The sequence below is a fragment of the Nelumbo nucifera genome, chromosome 5 (assembly GCF_055504915.1).
Source record: "Nelumbo nucifera cultivar China Antique chromosome 5, China Antique-T2T, whole genome shotgun sequence".
Taxonomy (NCBI): domain Eukaryota; kingdom Viridiplantae; phylum Streptophyta; class Magnoliopsida; order Proteales; family Nelumbonaceae; genus Nelumbo; species Nelumbo nucifera.
This window is the reverse complement of record NC_142653.1, coordinates 27,345,295-27,365,778: the sequence shown is the minus strand read 5'-3', so window position 1 is coordinate 27,365,778 and position 20,484 is coordinate 27,345,295. Positions and strand designations below refer to the sequence as shown.

At 37.8% G+C, this 20,484-nt stretch overlaps 1 protein-coding gene across 2 annotated transcripts in view; it reads left to right on the top strand.

Moving 5' to 3' along the window:
- Positions 1-20,484, top strand: part of LOC104607553 (FG-GAP repeat-containing protein) — a 49,612-nt gene that overhangs the window by 6,905 nt on the left and 22,223 nt on the right. Inside the window, exons 5-6 of one of the 2 annotated variants that reach the window (XM_010273214.3) lie at positions 14,450-14,530; positions 16,618-16,713. In XM_010273214.3, coding sequence (XP_010271516.1) covers positions 14,450-14,530; positions 16,618-16,713 — 177 coding nt within the window. The remainder of the gene's footprint in view (positions 1-14,449; positions 14,531-16,617; positions 16,714-20,484) is intronic. The other variant, XM_010273215.3, reaches the window with a different exon arrangement.

The window sequence follows — 20,484 nt, the reverse complement described above, 5'->3', positions numbered from 1 at the left end:
GCCACACAAGATACAAATTGACCAATGAGGCATGAGTATCCCATCTAGAATATTTGTACTTTAACCTTGTGATATGGAGAAAACTGGCGATCTATTTTTTGCATTGCCCATTCAGTTCATATTTATTTGCATACTTTTGTAAACTCACAAACTACAATTGTAAGCTCTAGGGTCTGATGGTTTTACAATGGCATTCTATCAAGATTGTTTAGTGAATTTTATAGAAGAGGGGTTATTAGCTTCGGTATGAACTCTACATTTTTAGCACTGGTCCCAAAGAAGAGCATTGCTAACCGGCTATGGGACTTTAGACCTATCGGCTTAGTCAACAGTATCTACAAGGTAATGGCAAAGGTGTTGTCTTTGAAGATTAAGAAAGTGATCTCCCATTTATATCACAATCTCAAGGGGCTTTTGTACAAGATGGGCAAATAATTGATCAAGTTCTAATTGTGAATGAATGTGTGAAGGCCCCAAAGAGATTAAAGAGGAAGGGAGTGGCTATCAAATTGGACCTGGAGAAAGCTTATGATTTGGTGGATTGGAACTTCTTAATTGATAATATTAGGAGGTGTGGTTTTGGAGATTTGTGGTGTAAACGGATTAGGAGTTGCTTACAATCTAGTCATTGCTCAATTATTGTTAATGGAATGGTGTATGATTTTTTTAAGCGCTTTCGTGGGCTTAGACAGGGAGGCCCCCTCTCTCCCATTCTATTTACTTTGGTTGCTGAAGTGTTGAGTAAGCTGAAGTGTGCAGAACAGTTAGGGGCAAGAGAGCTGCAAATTGAAGGAGACTTGCTTCTGATTATAACATGGGCAAAGCAAATTGAGTCAGTACCTTGGAAGCTAAGGTTCACTTTTAGATAGATTGACCAACTTGCAAATAGATTTAGCTCTACTTTCAATTGGGTTAAAAGGGGAGCTAATGAGTTGGCGGATGTGTTAGCCAAGCAGGGAGCTAATAGACCATTCTTTTATTTTGGGCAGTATTGTAAACTACTTTGCTATTGGAAAGCATTGTATCTTAATTTCAGATTTAAATCAATACATGATTTTCTTTGCTGATAAAAAAGTGTCGAGTAAGCTGCTTTCAAGAGCAAATTGCTTGCAATTATTTAGAGGTTGATCATTTGGGAGAGAAGATTTTGATCACTCACTTGCGGTTTGCAGATGACATTCTGATTTTTTGTGATGGAGACTGTAATGAGGGGGTGGAAAACTTGAAGTTGGTGGTGACACTCTTTGAAAGGCTGTTTAATTTGAGGATTAATTGGTCGAAGAGTTTAGTGTTGGAACCAACATTGAACAAGATGAATTGAGGGCTACAACAGGTTCCCTAGGTTGTGAGAAAGGTGATAATCTCAGATTCCCTAGTTTTTGGTCTCCAGTGGTGGAAAGGATTGAGAAGTGTTTAGCTGGGTGGAAAAGTAGCTGCATTTTGATGGGGGGGGGTAACTCTTATTAAGTCTACCCTTGCAAACCTTCTAGTGTACTATGTGTCAGTGTTTATGATGCCATGAGTGATGGTGAGGAAAATTGAAAAAATCGTGAGGGATTTTCTCTGGGAGCTAGGCGAAAAATAGAAGGATCATTTGGTTAGATGGGAAAAATGTGGTGAAATTGAAGGCAGAATTGGTATTTGTAATTGGTAATGTTAACTTGAAGAATCTGCCTTTGCTCAACAAATGGCTGTGGAGGTTCCCCAATGAAAATGAGAAATTATGGCACAAAGTTGTTGCAGGTATTCATGACATGTCAAACAATGGATGGGATGTTGGAGCTCTTCTTTGAGCTACCTTGGCTGCTCCTTGGAAAGCCATCCACGAAAATTTTCCTACTGTTCTAAATCATGTCAGGTATGACTTGGCTTCAAGTAAAAAAATCAGATTCTGGGAGGATGTTTGGATTGGGGATAACGCTCTGGGTGAGAGATTTCCTTCTCTTTTTGATCTTTCTAGGTTTAAGGGTAGACCTATTTTCTGACTTCATAGGTCAGCACCTTCATCCTTTAGGGCCGAACTGGAACTTTGGCTTTAACAGGAACCTTAGAGAATCTGAAATTCCTAGTGTGTCCGAGTTGTTAGGCTTGCTGAATTCAGTGTTTTTGGGAGGAGGCTTGGATTCTAGGGTTTGGGGCCTAAGTTCTGATGGGTTGTTTTCTTGTAAATCTTTCTTATAGCCACCTCTCCTTTTCCTTCCTTACCAGTCAATGAAATTTGGTACTTTCCCATTCCCCCTAGAATTAGTACTTTCTGTTTGGAAGTGTTTCATGGTTGTATTAATACCTATGACTTGCTTCAAAGAAAAAGATCAATTTGGTGTTTGCTCCCCAGTTGGTGTGTCCTGTGTAAGTTAAATGGTGAGACTGCATTTCGTCTTCTAATCTCTTGCCCTTCTGTTAGCTTTATTTGGAACTGGTTTTCTTCCTTCTTTGGATGTAGATGGTCTTTTCCTGACAGGTTGGAAGGATTGTTTAGCTCTATTGGCTTTAGTTGCACTAAAAGGAGGGGTAGGATCTTATGGAGGTGTACTAGAGCAGCAGTGCTTTGGACTGTTTGGGAGGAAAGAAATGCAAGACTATTTGAAGAGAAAGAAGCAAGGAAGCCTTGGTAGAAATAATAACTTTGAGAGTGGGCACACTGGGCAAAAAGCATGAAGATGTTTTCAGATTTTAAGGTTGAAGACTTTTTTAGGGCTTGGGGTGTTATTGTTGCCTCTTCATCTAGAAGACAGAAATCTGCTGAGACATGGTCGCGCTCAATAGGTGGCTGGAAGAAGCTGAACTTTGATGGGAGTTGTTTGGGTAATCTGGGTGAAGAAGGAAACATCCTTGCTTTATACTCTGGCCCCGCGAACAAGGTTATGTGGCAAGATCAGAGCTTTTGGCTGCAGTATATGGGTTTGAAAAGGCTAAAGAGTTGGGTATTAATAGACTGATGTCACTGATCATTGAGGAAGACTTGAAAATTGTTGTGAAATGTCTGCAGAAGGGGGAAGGGGTGACATGACATTTGAGGAATGGATTCAGGCGATTTAAATGGCTATCAAAGGACATGCCAATCTGAGTTAGATGGGTGAGGAGAACTGCCAACAGCTTGGTAGATGGTTTAGCTAAGCAAGTGGTACAAAGAACTTATTTGTTTTGGGCTCAATTGTAAATTTGGATTTGGTCAGCCCTCTAAAGCTGTGCTCTTTTTTAACAACCTCTTGTTGTAACCATGGTTTATTCTAATCAATGAAACCATTTCTGTGTTGCTGATAAAAAAGTCATTAGCTTAGGTGGTGTTCGCTACCGTGGTCATCTCGTGGATGGCCTCTTTTCGGTCCATTCAACGGGATGGCCACAGCATTCAGTTTGCCGTGGACGGGACTGGTCCACAATATATTGTGGGCTGGCCCCATCCACAACCCAAAATATTGTCTACTCATTAATCTCGTGGCTGAGTTCGGTCCCTAGTGTTTTGACAATTTTATCTCTCCCACTCATTGATAAGATACATCACACATTTCCCTTCTTACACTAACAAGGAATAAAAAATGTGATAAACCTGAGAGCTAGACCAACCACAATCAAAAGAAAACCATTGCATGCCATACCTCAGCTTGATGTCCAGCATGCAACCTAACACCAAATGCATCTTACATAACCTGCCAAAAAATGCCTTGCATGGGAAACCTCCTACAAAGGCACTAAAGTTTATTGATTAAAATTATTTTATTACCATTTTTGTTAAAATTAATATTTATTGGTTTATATTCAATTGTCTATGCCTTTTTTCCAATTTATTTATCATATAAATTGTAAAAATTAGACATTTATGATCGACTGTGTAGATTAATTCATAAACTTTATATGAGATACAAGGAATCAAACAAATGTTTGAAATGAATATCAAGCTCGTTTGATTGAGTGTAAGGAGGGCCTTGAAGACAGAGAGCATCTGCCCAACGCTGTAAGAATGTTTAGAAACAAGAAGCAATTATGAACTGTTTAAGTCTCAACAGTTTTCATCAGATTGAAGTTACTTTTGGGAGGCTGTCCTAGCAAGAAAATTAAGAAAGTCAGGAAACAGAAATCATAGTGTCTTGGGAAGGCAGGGGGGATTAAAAGGTTTATGCAGGGGTTAGATGGATTTGGGAAGCACTTTTGGGTGAAACGGTGGATGTTTCTTGGATGGGGCTGGTAGGGGTCTATGTTTCTTTTCAGGGCCTTGGTCTTTTTCTTTTTGCTCTTCTTCAGTTGAAAGTTTTTGTGTGTTTGTTTTTAGTTGGAAAGGATTTAGTTGGTTGTTTTGTCGGGTTTGTGGTGCTTTTCTATCTTGGGCGATAACTGTGATATCTCATCATCATCTTTGTATTTCTCTTTATTCAATAAAGTTTCCTTTTTTATTTATTCACATTGCTACTTTACATATCTACAATATTGTCAATTTGTCATCAACTTATGCTAATACTATCTGTTGTACTCCTCATAGTACCGGTAGTGTTCACTGGGGAATATGTTGATAGTAAAATTTTGTTTTGCTACCCATGGAAATGGAAATATGTCATTGAAACCATCTCTTGTACTCCACATAGTGCTGACAGTGTTCACTGGGGAGTATGTTGATTCTAGTAAAACTTCGTCTTGCTATCCATGGAAATGGAAAAATGTCGTGGAATGATTAGGAAATATAGGGACATATTAAACCATGCTTGGAAGTCAATTATCAATCTGTCCATATCTGGCTGTCTCACAAACTGCACACCCTGCAATACCCGCTTGAAACTCAGCATAGATAGAGTCCCCCATTCCTACCGGGCCCAAATATAAAGCAATTATATGCCCTCCTACATCCTTGAAAACACCCCCTATTCTTGATGACCAGGTTTCAAGGCTGCTACCATCAAGGGAGAAATGGGAAAAAAAGATTCAAGGTTTTAGCCTAATGTATATCCCTACCATGGTTTCAAATGTCGCTAATGTTGCCCGACATATGTCGATGTCGAGGCTCACTGACATGAAAATGGATGGTAATATAAAAATTACATTATGTCGGTTGACATTTCTGATCGGTCCAAATAACCAAAAAAATACAGTTTTTCCTATTAAATGTACATTAAAAATATAATATATTAGTATATTATATTAATATATATATATTATATTAATATAATACAGTATATTAATATAGATTATTCCATTAATAATTTCTATTTAATATTTCAAAAAAAATTATAAAAAGAATTAACAAAATATAAAAACAAAAGAATAAATTAACTACTTTATAATATAAAACATAAAATATTTTTCAAGTAATAAAATATTAACTAGTTAGTATTTTTAAAATTTTTTATTAAAATCAGAAAATGTTTATTATAAAAAACTCAGAATAAATTTAATAAATTTTTATACTAAATCTTAATTTATTATAAATTTAGTATTAAAAATCATAATAAATTCATTAAATCTTATAAGAACTCAGAATTTATCATAATCTTAATACTACAAAAAGGAGAATCAGTTTGTTAAATTTATAATAAAACATAATGCATTATAACTTTAATATTTAAAAAATCAGAATAAATGTATTTCCATTTACTAGTGTGAAATAAATATATTAGAATTTATAATAAATCAGAATTAAAAATAAGAAAAGAAAATATCAAATAACCTTGTAAAAATATCAAAATGCATAATAAATCAGTAAATTGTCATTTACTAATTTGTTATTGATCTTAGTTTCTTAGCTTTATATAATGGTTGGGAATAAGATACAATTATAAAAAAAAATGGTTGGGAATAAGATACTAGTCTAGAAATATGTATTAATGCTTCTTTTATCATTTTACAAAATATCTTTGCATATTTCCACATATTTCATAATATTTCCACAATGTCTCTAATTTTACAATATTGCCCCTCGACATTTCCGACATATGTCCTATATTTTGGTAAGCGACATTTCCATCGACATCGACATTTTAAACCTTGATCCCTACTGATGAAGCATTCCCAAACAACCTCCGCCCTCCTTTATAATTGAAGATTGTAGCATTTTTTTCCTTCCCAAATGGTCCAAACCGACACAACTCTAGCATATCTCCACGGGATTCTACCCATCCTCTTAGACCAACTGAAGGTAGTTGGGTCAAAGAGACCACTGACCTGTACAGGCGTAGATCACCTACACCCAAAAAGTACAAATGACCTTTCCCAAAGGCTTGCAACCATTAGACAAGAAATAAACAAGTGTTAACTACTTCCATCATTAACTTTACAGAGGATATACCAATTTGGAGAGATACAAAGAAGAAACTTTTTTTTTTCCCCGAATTGTCCGACGTATTTAAGTTTTCATGATAGGCTTCCCAACAAAGAGCACTAATCTTGGGTGGGATAGTTTGGACCAAACTTTTTTTTTTGATAATTTAAAGAAACAAAATCTGAATACAACCAAATAAACAATGTTAAGATGACACCCCAGAAAGACTCCCACCTAATTTGAGACAAAAATCACAAGAGTAAGCTCAAAAGAAACCAAATTTGTACTAATACATCAGAAGCAAATTTGCTACAATGAAGCTCAATTAATCTGCAATCTCTCCAAACTCTTCACAACCTCCTTCCTCATCCCAAATTTCTCCTCCAAGTGCACCGACAATTTTTTTTGAAAAAGATGGTAACTTTATTAATGAAAAAGAGGGTACATAAGATGTACACAAAAATTACAACTCAAGAGTTAAGTAGGAAGAGAACTATCACTAAACAAGACATCCCTGTGAGCTTTTGCTAGACCATCCGCATCAGTGTTTAGCTCCCTAGGGATCCAACCCAGCTGTGCATTTAGGTTGAGAAGGATATCCCTTGCTTCAATCAAAAAATGAGCTGAAGCCCATGGCTCACTGCCATGGTCAGCTAGCCACCTGATTATATTTGCTAAATCTCCTTTTGTGGTGATGTTCTGAAAACCCAGATCTCTTGCAATCCTGATTCCAGTTAGTGCTGCCATAATTTCAGCCTTTGTTGAAGAGGCTATCCCTATTGGTCCACTGAAAGCCAAAATAACTGTGCCATCTCTTCTGAAAATTCCATCGATTCCTGCTGCACCTGGGTTTCCAAACGCACTTCCATCAAAGTACAAGGTTATCTCCCCTTCTGCCACAGAAGAATGTGGGGTAGGGAGGATTAAGGATTGGTGTTTGGAGAACAGAAATTCTGCAGCATTTCTTTGGAGGTCAGAAAATGGAACCCCTTTAAAATGCTCTGAGTTGGAGGTCCAAACGAAAATTCTATGGGAAATGATAGACAAAAGCTCCTCAAAGTTTCTTTCTCTATTGTTGAAAATTCGTTTATTTCTTTCTTCCTAGATGCTCCATAAGATGGCATGTGCTACGGAAATCCATAGAATCCTTCCTCTTTTGCTTAACCTTGCTGTCCATTGTTTGAGACAGTCTATCACATGTTCAGGGAATGTCCAACTAAAATTGAAAAATTTGAGGAAGAAATTCCAGAATTTTTGGTTTCCTCACAGTGGATCAGAATGTGATTTGCTGATTCCCTGGCTTTTAAACACAAACAACAAACATGAGGGGATAAATAGGACCTTCCTTGGTTCTTTTTTTGGAGAAGGTCCAAAGTGTTGAGCTTCTTCAAATTGGCTTCCCACGCAAAATAGCAAACTTTGGAGGAAATGTGAGTGCTCCAAACTGTCTTAAACGGGAAAAGTTCAGTTAACTGATCTTTCTTGATTATAGCCCTGAAGTAGGACTTGGTTGAGAACTTACCTGTTGGGTGTAGGGTCCAGACTCGAGTATCGGGGGTGTTTGGGGAAAGGTACACTTCTTTGACAGTGTAAAGGAATCTAGATATTTCTTCAAGTTCATTTTCTCTCAGAGGTCTTCTAAAATCTAGGTTTCAATTGTACTGGGAGTGATGTGAGGATAGGACAAGGGAGATGGGAGCTACTTTGTTTCAGGTAAGGCTATAGAGATGAGGAAAGGATTCGGCCAAGGTAGAGTCACCCCACCAAACATCAGTCCAGAATTTTATTTTATCCCCATTTCCCACTTTGTACCTGATAAAAGAGATGAATTTTTTGTAGGTTGAGAGTATACCTTTCCAAGGGTTTATGTCCTTGATCCGGTTCAAGTGCAACTTGCAATCCCAACCGTTTGCATGTTTCCCGTACGTACTGCTGATGGTCTCAGTCCAAAGGGCATTTGGTTCCAGAGGAAATCTCCACAGCCATTTACTCAGAAGAACTGTGTTTTTTTTCTCTCAAATGACCTATTCCCAAACCTCCTTCCTCCTTAGAATTGCACACATGGGACCAATTCACGAGATGGGATCCCTTTTCCCCACTTCCCTCCCATAGAAAATTTCTTTGAAGTCTTTCCAGATGATTGACAATTTTGGTTGGCCTTCGAAAGGACGAGAGATAGTATGTGGGCAAGTTTGCCGAAGAAGCTTTGATTAGGGTGAGTCTCCCACCTTTGGACAAGTAGTCTCTTTTCCACATGGCCAGTTTTTTTCACATTTTTCTATTATTGGATCCCAAAAACTTTTGAGTCTTTGGCCAGTTTAATCCATTCAAAACAGATTATGATCCTTTTCAAGTCGACAACATTGTCTTCTTCAGCCTCTAAAAACATCATAATGTCATCTGCAAATTGAAGGTGTGTCATTTGAATTGAATTTCTTCCAACTTCGAAACCCCTCACTAACCCTAACAGATTTGCCTTCTTCACCAATTGGCTAAAAATTTCCATTATGAGAGTGAAGAGTAAGGGGGAGAGAGGACATCCTTGCCTTAATCCCTTACTAGCCTCGAAGTAGCCTTTAGGTTGCCCATTGATTAGAACTGAGAACCACGTGGATTTAACACCTCCCTCTACCCACTGAATCCATCTTCTTCCAAACCCCATTAGCCTTAGGGTTTCTAATAGACATTCCCGATCCACTTTGTTGTATGCTTTTTCCAAGTCTAGCTTCACAATCACCCTCGGCTTGCCATTCATTTTCCTCTCTTCCACGCCTGCTATCAAAATGCTATCAACAATTTGCTGCCCATTTACAAATGCAAATTGATTAGACGAAATGATCTCACCTAGAACTTCCTTTAATCTCCTAGCCAACACCTTTGCTAGAATTTTGTAAACACTTCCAACTAAATCTTTCACTTCAGGAGTGCCTTGCTTTTTTGGAATCAGACATATGAAGTTGGAGTTATTCCCCTTCTTTACTATGGCCGAGTGGTAAAAGTCTTTAAACACCTCTAGTAGATATTGTTTAATGGTATTCCAACAAATTTGATAGAAAAAAAGAGGAAATCCATCTGGCCCTAGTGCCCTATCATCGTCCATATTGAAGACTGCTTCCATCACTTCTTGTTCTTGAAATTCCCTTTCTAACCAGATTTTACTTATCTCTGAAATTTTTGAGCCTTCCCAAGAACTTAGATGAGAGTTTCTACTTTCAGTCTTTGAATAGAGATCTTTGAAAAAATTTACAAAGGCTTCAGAGATTTCTTTGGGGTCCCCCATCTCTCTTTGCATGATTTGTATTTTTGAGCTATGATTCATTTTCCTCCTTCCAGAAGCATGTATAATCTGGAATTTTTATCTCCTGCTTTCAGCCATTTGATCCTTGATCTTTGTCTCCAATACACTTCTTCACGCCTTACCACCTTTTCCCATTCTTGTCTTAAGATGGTTCTCCTTCTTCCGCTCTCCTCTAACTGGCCAGTTTGCTCCTTTTGGTCTAGGTCATCTAATTCTGATAGCAAGAGTAGTTTCTCTTCCTTCAAAGCTTTAACTTCCTCTTCCCCCCACCTTTTTAGATTTCTTTTCACATACTTTAGCTTTTCCAAAAATCTATAACTTGGCCAGCCCCTTCCACTTTGCATTCCTTTCACCAGGTTGCCACCTTCTTGGAAAAGTCTTTATGCTAAGTCCATAATTTTTCCAATTTGAAAGGGGTTTTCCCTTGATGCTTCAGATTTATGGTAAGTGCGATTGGCCAATGATCAAAGATGCATCGGGGCTTGATCTCTTGATAGGTCAATGGATAGAGATCTTCCCATTCTGGTGATATAAGAAATCTGTCTAGCCTGCACCTTAAAGCATTCTCCTACATGTTGGACTAAGTGAAATTACCATTTCTAAGGGGAGGATCATGCAACCTGTGTCTAGAAATGAATTTGTAGAATTCCCTCGTACTTATGTTTACTCATTTCCCGTTTGAGTGCTCATAACTGAATCTAGTGACGTAGAAATCCCCCACCCACAACCCAGGGGATGTCTGCCTGTTCATGAAGAGAATCCAACTCCTCCCAAAACTGATTCCTCTTTGAGGGGGTGTTTGGACCATAAATTGCAGTTAGGATCCAGGTGAAGTCCTCTTCCTTGTTATTGAACAAGATTGAAATCGTGAAATCACCTTTGTCTATTTCTACTCCAGACACTACATCTTCTCTCCACATTATGATAATTACTCCTGAGGTGCCTATGGCCAGAAGGGCTGCCCAATTTCTGCCTCTTGTTCCCCAAATTGATTTTACCAATCTCCTGTCTACGGATTCTTTTTTTTGTTTCCTTTAAGAGAATTATGTTAGGATTCTCTCTTCTCAACGTGTCTTTCACTATGCTTCTCTTGACATCACCACCCAACCCCCTTACATTCCAGCTCAATATCTTCATTAGTTTACTCTAGTTGGCTTTCCCTTACTTAATCTTCTACTCTCTTCCCCTATGCTATCCGCATTCTGGCCTACCATCCCCCATTGCAGACGCTTTAATTCCCTATTGATTCCCTTTCTTTTTCCTTGCTGTAAGTCGTTTACTTCCTTAGGCTCACGAACTTCCTTTGTGTTCTTTCTTTCCAAGCTCAAGATCCCACTAGTTCCACTATAGTGAATTCCTAGTTTCCCTACCATCTCTATAACTTTAGTTACTTTCTATTTTTCCTTTTCTCGGCTTGCTGTAACTTTGGCCTCTGCTTTGGCCAGCGAAGTTTCCTTTGAACTAGAACTACGATCGTGAATACTGGGATTGTCCAACGGTTGGGATTGTTGGTCGCCTGAACCTAGATCACAAGGAAACAAATGACTACAGTGAGAAGGAGGAAAGCTACAATGATTAAAAGGACGAGCAAATTCGAGGTTAAAAGAAGAGCAAGATCTGGATGAGGTTGTGTTCAAAGAGTGCAGTGAGTTTCTTCCTCGTTCATCCTCAGGGCTTCTGTAAGTAGGCAACTGAATCCCATACTCCGGATCAAGTAAACAGACTTCTTCCAACAAATTGACGCACCCCCACTCCTTTCCTCCATCAAGGAGAGCTTTGGCTCTGGAAAGTGTCACTTCCTGTGGGTCGGCCTCTGTCTCCGTCTTGTAGGAACTCATACCTTCATCTGAGTCTGACTCTTCTACTTCTCCGGAGTAGCTTGACGATGGGTACTCGAGTGTCGGTGAACGGAAGACTTCTTTCTGGCGAGATTTTGAGCTTGGGGGGGTTTTAGGGAAGTATCGTCCATTGTAAGTGGGAGCTGAAGAGAGGCTATGCTGAGTACCTTGACACATGCGAACAACTTGGGAGAGGTGGGTTTGGCTTGAGACAAGGCTAGGATTCTTAGCTGGATCATGTTTGTGTTGATGTGGCTCATCCGAACCCAAAAGAAGCACCTCTTTCTCTGAGCTGAACTTTCGAGCCAAGGCTCCTTTTAAAATTTGAAAAGGCTTCCTAATCCGACTCTTTGAGCTATTCTTTCTTGCTTCCTCTCTCTTTCTATTTCTCGGTAGAGCAAAAGCCCGCCTATTCCCGACTTTGCCCATCTCTTCAAAACCCACCACAGGTTTTCCTTCCTTTGCACGTAATCGATCTGTGCCATCTCTTGGTTGATCGTGGGCCATAGAACTCCCATGTGTTTGTCTACCGTTGCTTCGAGATGACTCAACGAGTTTGATAGTTGACTCGGTTGTCTTCTCCACTATGACCAAAGCAAAAAACTAGACATTCCTATTGAGGATTGGTATTGATCGAGGGATAGAGTGTATTCCTCGATTTTTCACCTTCAGTCAAGCCTCCCTCAACTCAGACAAGCCTTTTGTTTTGGGATTGACTTCTTCTAGTCCTCCACACAGACTTCCGATCAGCTCGAAAACTTCCTCCTTCCACAAGTGAAACGGGAAACCATCCATTAAAGAGTAGATTTGAGGGGACAATGTTTGCAGTTGGCCACCAACAGTTTAGCTTCACCCAACTTTCGTAAATGTAGAAATTCTCCATTCTAGCCCAAGCAAAGGCTAGGTCTTTAGAAGGAGTGAACCCACCGCTTTGTTGCTGGAGAATGGGTAAAGACGGATGAGGGTCGGAGAGTGAAGGTTTGCTCAGAGGTCGAGTTCGATTTCATTCCAACCCAGTTTGTCAGTTCTGGTGCACACAAACACATTCTTTCAATAACCAAAAGGTCTTTCTTGGGTGGCGATAGAGATATAGGCCGAACCTCCAACCTTCACAACTTTACTCTGCCCGATCGTCAGTGACGGGAAAGTAGCTGGGGTTTCAGAGACTGAAGGTCCGAGCTTAGGGGTGGAAGAGTTGAGCACTTTGAGAAAAATTTTCCAACCTGACTTCTTTTCTTCTTTCGGTATGCAGGTTAACCTTTGTTTTTTGGCGAGTTCCCAACAACTTAAACGGATGAATCTACCCCAACGATTTTTACTTTGTTGAATTAATACACCTTCCCTCTGTGAGCGTGTTTGCGCTCTTTACCTATTCCCGTTTGCATGGAAATCACCTCTCGGAGGAAATCTCTCATCCAGGTTGTCTCCTCTGCTTTCAAGGATATTATCGACCAACCACCCTTTCCTTTCTCAGTAAGCGTTATGAAATCATCTTGTTTGAAAGGTTTTGTGTTGAACTCAAAGGATTTTGAACTGATTGCTATTGACTTTCTCATTGTTGTAGTAATCTAGGACTTGTCGCAAGTTTCCGGTGTTAACGGTCTCTGGTGTTCGCAATCTCTTGATGCCTCACCTTTCTCACCGATGACATGCTCCTAGATCAGTTCAAAGAACAAAACCCAAGCAAACCCCTCTTCTGAGGTTAAGTTTGATTATGAATTCCATTAGGATTTCAATCCACAGTGTACCAACAAATTTCCTCATACTTTCTTCCTCCCTCTTTCTTTCAAAGGCTTCAATAGCTTTCCTAGCAAAACTCTCCCCTCCCAAAAAGAATAAGCCCAGGGACTTTCTGATTTCCACCTCTCTATCAACTAACTTCTTTAAATCTAAACTTCCCTTCTTTTTCTCCTCCTCCAACGCCACATTGGAAGAAATCTCAAGGCTTTTATTAACATCCAAGCAAGCCGTCTTCTCTACCAAGTCAACCTTTTTCAGTTCATCACCTTGGGGGTTTGCTGGATTAAACTCATTCCCATCTCCAACTTGTAGAGATTGCTTCTCCACTTGTGCGCTCTCATGAAAAATATTTTGAGAGTTTGCTTCTCTTCTTTTATAAATTCTTTTGTATTTGCTGGTCAACCTTACTCCTACCAAACCATCTTTGAATATTGAAAAAACCTATGTAACATGGACAACATTAAACTTACTTGAGTCAACACCCTTTTCAACATTAAACCTATGTAATATGGATTTTTAAAATTCTGTGCTTTTTGCTTTTTTTTTTTATTTTTTTTTATTTTGAGCCTAATGGCTGGGATGGGGGACCCCCGCCCACCCCCTCGAGGCAAGTCTGAACAAGTCCATGTTAGGGTCTTAAATTCTTATTTCTCACATAAAAAATAATGATTTTATAACCTTAATTGCCTTTTAAGAAGATGTTTTATTGAAATGAATGAATGAACACCATTAGCAAATAGGGGGTTAGGTGTGGTACAAAGGCGACTCAGAGAATCAAGAATGCAATATGTTTTACATCACATTAGCTACTTGAAGTAATGCAATTGAGGAAAAAAAGAGATTGTGAGTTTTACATGCTTGAAAATTCTTTATATGTTTGCTTTTATTTTTAAATTTTCATTTGAATACACTTTACATGTTATGTTTATGTATTTTAATTTTAGATAATAGGTTTTTTAAAACATTTATTTTAAAATTTAAGTTTATATTTTTTTATTAACATTATGTTTAACGTTTTTTGATTTTTGATTTTTTTTTGAATTTTCTGACATTTTTTTTTTACTTTTTGACATTTTTATTGTAATTTTGTGCCTCGCTTCAAAAAAGGCGCGTGCTTTGCCCTTGTGCCTCAGGCACAAATTGGCCCTTGCGCTTTTAAAACACTGCTTATGTGTAATGTATGATCTTCTGGTATTGTGGTGATATATATCCAACATGAAACTTACAATTTTGCTTGGTTTATGATTAGAGCTTAAATATCTTTTAATGTTTGTTTACCTCTTTTCTTCAATGCACTAACAACTATTAGGACTTCATCTTTTCTAGATTTCCCTAGATCCTTTTGAAGTGATTGGAATGACAGAGAAAAGTGCTGAGCAGCACAGAAGAAGTGCCACTGAGAAGGAGGTATTCACCTTTTGTTGTTTATGCACATTAGATTTTCTGTATCTCATTTCTTAGATGCCATAAAATCTGATTTGATGTGCATTTAATTTCTTCTTTGATGCCATATCCTTTGATGTGAATGCAATTACTTTGGCATACAGTGCTTGCACATAGTTATGCAACTAAAAGTCTAAAACTTAAAGCTTGGTTATTGATTTGACTAATGGGACATGTTACAGTCATTTGCTCTAGTTCCATAACTAGAATATGATTACCTCATTATCAAAGTTGTTGGTTCAAATACAGATTATTTAAATTGGGTATGCAGTTATTTTATGTACATAATTTGGATGGTGATGCTATGAAACTGAATTAGACCCAGTGCCTCAGCCTCTTCTGTATCAGACCTCATGGGTCAATCCACCAGATTAGAGATACAAACTGTATGATGAAACTAATGCCACTGTGTAAGAACTGACAGTGGAGAGATCAGGCAACAGAAACTCAAGAGGCACTGACTACAGTCCTATGTCCAAAGGATTCTCACCACTCATGGCCATTTTATGTGGGATTCTCAAGGAGTGGAACCATTAACAAGCTTTCACAGGGACAGTAGAGGACTGAACAATAAGGAGAAAACAATTACTTTGGGTTTGTTCCTTTGAATCAAGTGGATGTGTTGTTGCCTGGGGTTAAAGCCTGATAAGGCAAGTTTAGCACTTAAAGTTAACCTTTTAGTTACCATTAGTTTCATATTTACCATAGCTCGTTTTGTAAACTCAATCTTTACTAGATATGATAGTTGGCATAAATTTTGAACATAAAGAAATACTGAGTTCATTGCAAATTACACAGCAAATTCTCATTGTGAATGTGCAACGGATTTTAATTTTCACCACTCTTGTAAACTGTTTAAGTCATTGCCTAACTTGTGGACTTTACTAAGATTTTCAGAAAATGGTATCCTATAACTTCTGCCCAGTCAAATAAGAGGATCCATTTAGGTGGTATTCTGCATGGGTCTTCTGTCTCCAGGAAAGATTTCTCAGTCTTTTCCATTTTCCATAAGCTGTTTTACTTATTGTCTTGTTCTTATTGTTGTCACATTCCTCTATATTATATTTATCTATAGTTAATTAGCGATTGTATGATAATGCTGTTGAGATGTTTCTTCCTCATTTAATAGTAAAGCTGCTTCTAAGCAGTTTTGTTCTTTCTTTTTGGTTTTTTCATTAACAAGAAAAGTTGTAATATTATATATTTGAAAGTTGCAAATTTCTTTTACTCTTTAATCAGAACATGATGAGGAGAGTTGATTTTTACACATATGCAGAAAGCACATTATCAACAAAAAATGCATCAATTTTCATCACTCAAGATGGATTGCCATAATGCTATTAGATGAAGGTTTATGTGTGTGTTTCATCTCTCCCTCCCTCTCCCCATCTTCCTTCAAGGTATAAAGTTTTTGCAGGTTTTGGATACCTTAGTTTCAATGAGAAAAGAATATGCAAAGGAAAGTTGGATTCTTTTCCCTTCTACTGAATTGCTATGAATGGTCTCCCATATTTAAAAACAGTCAGAAATCTACCTTTGGAAGGAAAGATCAGATATTTCAGTCAAATTTTGGCATTGAACATGAGACATGTCCATTGAACCCTTCCAACTGAGAACTATTTCCTAATTTTGATTAGAGTCCTCAGGCCGTAGTTCTTCTTCTACAATTAAACAAGATTTCCTTTCATGTCATTGTTACACTTTAAAGGGTATTTTTGTTCCTTTTCTTTTGTCTCTTTCGTCTTCTTCATGTCTCCCTTGGTTCTATTCACCCATTCCCAAAAAAGTAAAAAATAAAGAAGAATGAAAAGGAAAAGAAATGTGCTTGTCACATCAAATCATTTAATTTAAAGCTTGGTTGCATTAACATCATGATTCTTTGCTAACAAGTCAGTCACTATTTTTTTGTTGCCCTTTTTGCTTGTTACTTTCTCTGATGGTAAGGTCAACATTAATTAGGTTTTTATGGAGCTAATATAATGTGCTTGAGTAGGAAGAACATGAATGCATATTGTGAAGGTATCATGTATATTTTTTTATGCCCTTTATAGGCTTTTGAGAACTCTGGTACTGTGGACTTGCGACATTTTGCATTTTATGCATTTGCTGGTCGCACTGGAATACTCCGTTGGAGTAGAAAGAATGAGGTAAATAATTGTTCTTCTATTCTACTCGTATTTTATGCTTTCTTGGGATATTTCACTCATATATTTACTTCTCATTGCTGACCAAAAAGAAAGTAAATTCTCCTTGGAAAGATAAGCCATTTTGGCACTATTTTAAGTACACTTAACAGTCCTTAAGGAAGTTTTGTTTTTGATATTGGATGTACTGTTTTAAAGGCAGAGGCATGAGCCAAGGCACTAGGATCTGATGTGTGAGATGTAAGCTTCGAGATCTTAAACGACTTAACCATTGGCATTAGGGGTGGCCAATGCTACTAGAATTTGGAAAAACTGGAGTTAATAGAATTGCCAGTATTGTAGATAACTAATAACTCTTAAAAGACTTGATCAATGACTTTGAAGTTTTAAACACAAACTAACTATGACTATGCAAATCAAACTATTAGGCCAGATCCCACAGACAGTGTGTAAAATGACCAAAATAGTCCTGCTGTTGAACATTACATGAAATACATAAGAATTCAGAAATTTCCAATTTTGACTCTTTGGTTCCTGCATCATTCCCATTTTACCTTTCCCGGTTCACCCCAACATAAATTTTCTTTTGTTTTTTTGTTTTTTTGATAATAAACTTTCCTTTGAGTTTGAGACACCTGAATTTGCTAGTGGATCAGCCATACTATTTGCTGATCTAGGCAGCCACTTGGACTCTGACTCTCTTTAATATCTTACCAAGAGTGTGAATCTCATGGCACTTCTTTTCCATATTTTTCGATTAGTAACAGTCAAAAATTTTATTGATCAGTAAAAAGAATAAGTAATGTACAAGAGAAGCATGCCCTCCTTTCTAATAAAGGACAATATGCGTCAGGCCTCTTTAGATTTGCTTTTAATCTTACAGCTAGGCCTATTGGCTCCCTGCTCTATTGGGTGATGTGACATTTCATTTCCAAATTTCAACCAATTTATTACCATTTGGCAGTCTTACTGCACCTGAACCTCTGCTCAGCCAGCTCTTGAGGCAAATTTTAACCATTGGTATGCAGCAAGTAGCTCTGCTTTTTGTGAATTTCCAAAACAATTGGTCTTGAGATGATTAGAACAATGCTTCCCCTGTCAAAAGGATTCTTTTAGTTGACCCCACATAGTTGGACAAGGCTTAGACGATGATGATATGTACGAACTTGTCATTTTGCATTCCGGTCTTTGTAACTTCTTCCGTCTTACAAGTTGCTAGTGTGTGACATCACCCAATATAGCTCAACTGTTTTCCAGGAATTTTCTCTCTTTTTCCCCTACTTTTTTTATTAATGACTGCATTGACTTTTTGGAGTTTCTAACGTTCAAATGTTGAATATTGTCAGAAGCACATGATATGTATTTTTTCTGATGAACAATTAAGAAATCAATAACTATAGCCTATATAGAAAAGAACAAGTCACACACTTCTTTTGTTGACCTCAGCTTTTTTTGTTGGAATTTCTTTTTTGCCCTAAAACTTCTCCTTTTATATGATTTTTCTCCCTTCTTATATTTCATAGCATTTTGTCTTTACTATTCAGTCAGATCTCTTCAGTTCTACATCTTGAGATCCACATAAACAATTGTTATTTTGGGTTAGATTTATGTGGCCCTATCCTGTCTGTTACATGCCATACTCACAACTAAGTATTGGTTCTCTACAAGTACAAATTCTAGTGCAAATTGCAGAGAATTCTAGAAGGTAGCTTTGCTTTAGTTCTCAAAAAATATGTGGGCCGAACCCCTATTTTGTTATAGGAAAAGATAGTGTGTTGATTAGACAAAATTTTAAGTTCTTCCTTATTGGTTTGGTTTTTTAAGTCTTTGAGGGTTAAAGACAGCATTTAGCAATGTCTGTGTTGATTAAACCCTAACAAATAAGAAAATAGTAAAAAGAAATTAGTATATAAACACACAAAATGAATATTGTAGTTTAATAATGTCTATTTTATAATTATAATCTAAAAAATTAAGAATATAAAGGTATTTTATAACACTGTATAAAACTGCTTGGCGATTAGGCGAGGTGAGCTTCCATGGGCACCTTGTTGCCTAGGCATTGCCTTGACAGCAATGACCTGTTCTTTTGTAACCTTTTTCTGAATTTTCTGTTTTTTTTTTTTTAAAGATTTCTGCATCAAACATAGCACCTTCCCTGATCTGATGTCTAAAACATCAAAACTTGCACATGCCTTCCAGGTGCTGTACACATCTAGTATTGTTAAGATAGAAGAGTTTCCAACCCCAATATGCTCACTCACTAGCTGAGCCCAGTCTGGCCTACAAGAGGAAAGGGCCAGGCAACCGACAAAGGAAAGAAGTTGCACCTCATTTGTAGGCTACATCCGCAATGAGATGCTGAGTTTTGATGTTGAATACCTTAAGGCCTCATTTGTGTCTCGGTAAACGAATTATTTGGGTAAATGCACTTATCTAGACAAGTGTTTCTTGGGAAACACTAATACCAATATGAGCACTTATCACTGTTCTTCTATTCCTAGGTAAAGCTGTACAATGACCGATTTATCCATAAAAGTGACATTATTGAAAGGACAATATTGACCCATCACGTATTAGCGATTTTCGGTGCGCATGGATAAGCAATTTACCCAAGTCTAAGGAGAGTTTTGTTTCCCAGGTAAAGGAGCTGCTGGGGAAGTGTTCTTTTCTGCGGGACCCACTAAGTACTGGAAAATGAACGTATGTTATTTCTTTTTCGTGGGACCTACCAACTTACCCGCCCATACTTTCAGAAAACGAATGAGGCCTAAAAGTTACTTTTGATGAGATGCCTGACCTAGATGTTAGAGATTTGGGCATCTCTATAATTGTTTCTAAACCTTGAGGAGAAATGAGATCCATCTCTCATCCAAACAATAACAACATTAGAACAATGTTTTAAAATGTGGAGGCATGACGCGAGGCGCTCCACTACCTAGAGGCGTAGGGTGTATAGTTCAGAACGAGAGGCGTAAGCCTCTTTAAGAGGAGGGGGGATCCGAAGGGGTAGGGGGCAAACCACTTTCTTTCCCCTTATCTTTTCTTCCCTTCCCTTTCCTTTCCTTTCCTTTTCTCTTTTTTTTTTCTTCTCTTTCTTTTTCTTTCCCTTCCCTTTCTTTTCTTTTCTTTTCCTTTCCTTTCCTTTTTTTTGTCTTTTTATATTGGATGTGCATTAGGCGTACGCCTCTAGCATGCCTCATGAAAAAAGCGCAAGAGGCATACGCCTCAGAGGTGTTAGTGCCTCTGGCATACGCCTCAAGGCGTTTTGGGAGCGCCTCGCCTGGAGGCGTGCCTCCAGGCGTACGCCTCCCATGCCTTTTAAAACACTGCATTAGAATCACTCTCCATGAGAACATACAATTATTTGTATAATGTTACTGTTCTGGAGTCATTGTTATAATGCACAGAGAGCAAGTGTTTTCTATATTTTTTTATCAATAACTGTGGATTGAATTAATATTAAAAATATGTGAAAATTACAGTGCAAGGGGGCTAAACAATCTTAGCTCCCAAGAACAACCATTAAGCATCAAAAGAACAAAAATTACAAGACAGCCAAAAAAATAGAATGTTTATTCACCCCTTGTCTAGCTAGACCATTTGCCAAAGAGTTCACACTTCTTTTTACCCATTTGTGTTGGATTTCCATGTCCATAGTCAGCCACTTGAATTTCCTCTTTTCATTACTGTAATTCCAAAGTCTAAGACTATCCTCTTTCAGCCAGTTTACCACCACTTCAGAATCTCCTTCTATGATCAACTTGTTAATAT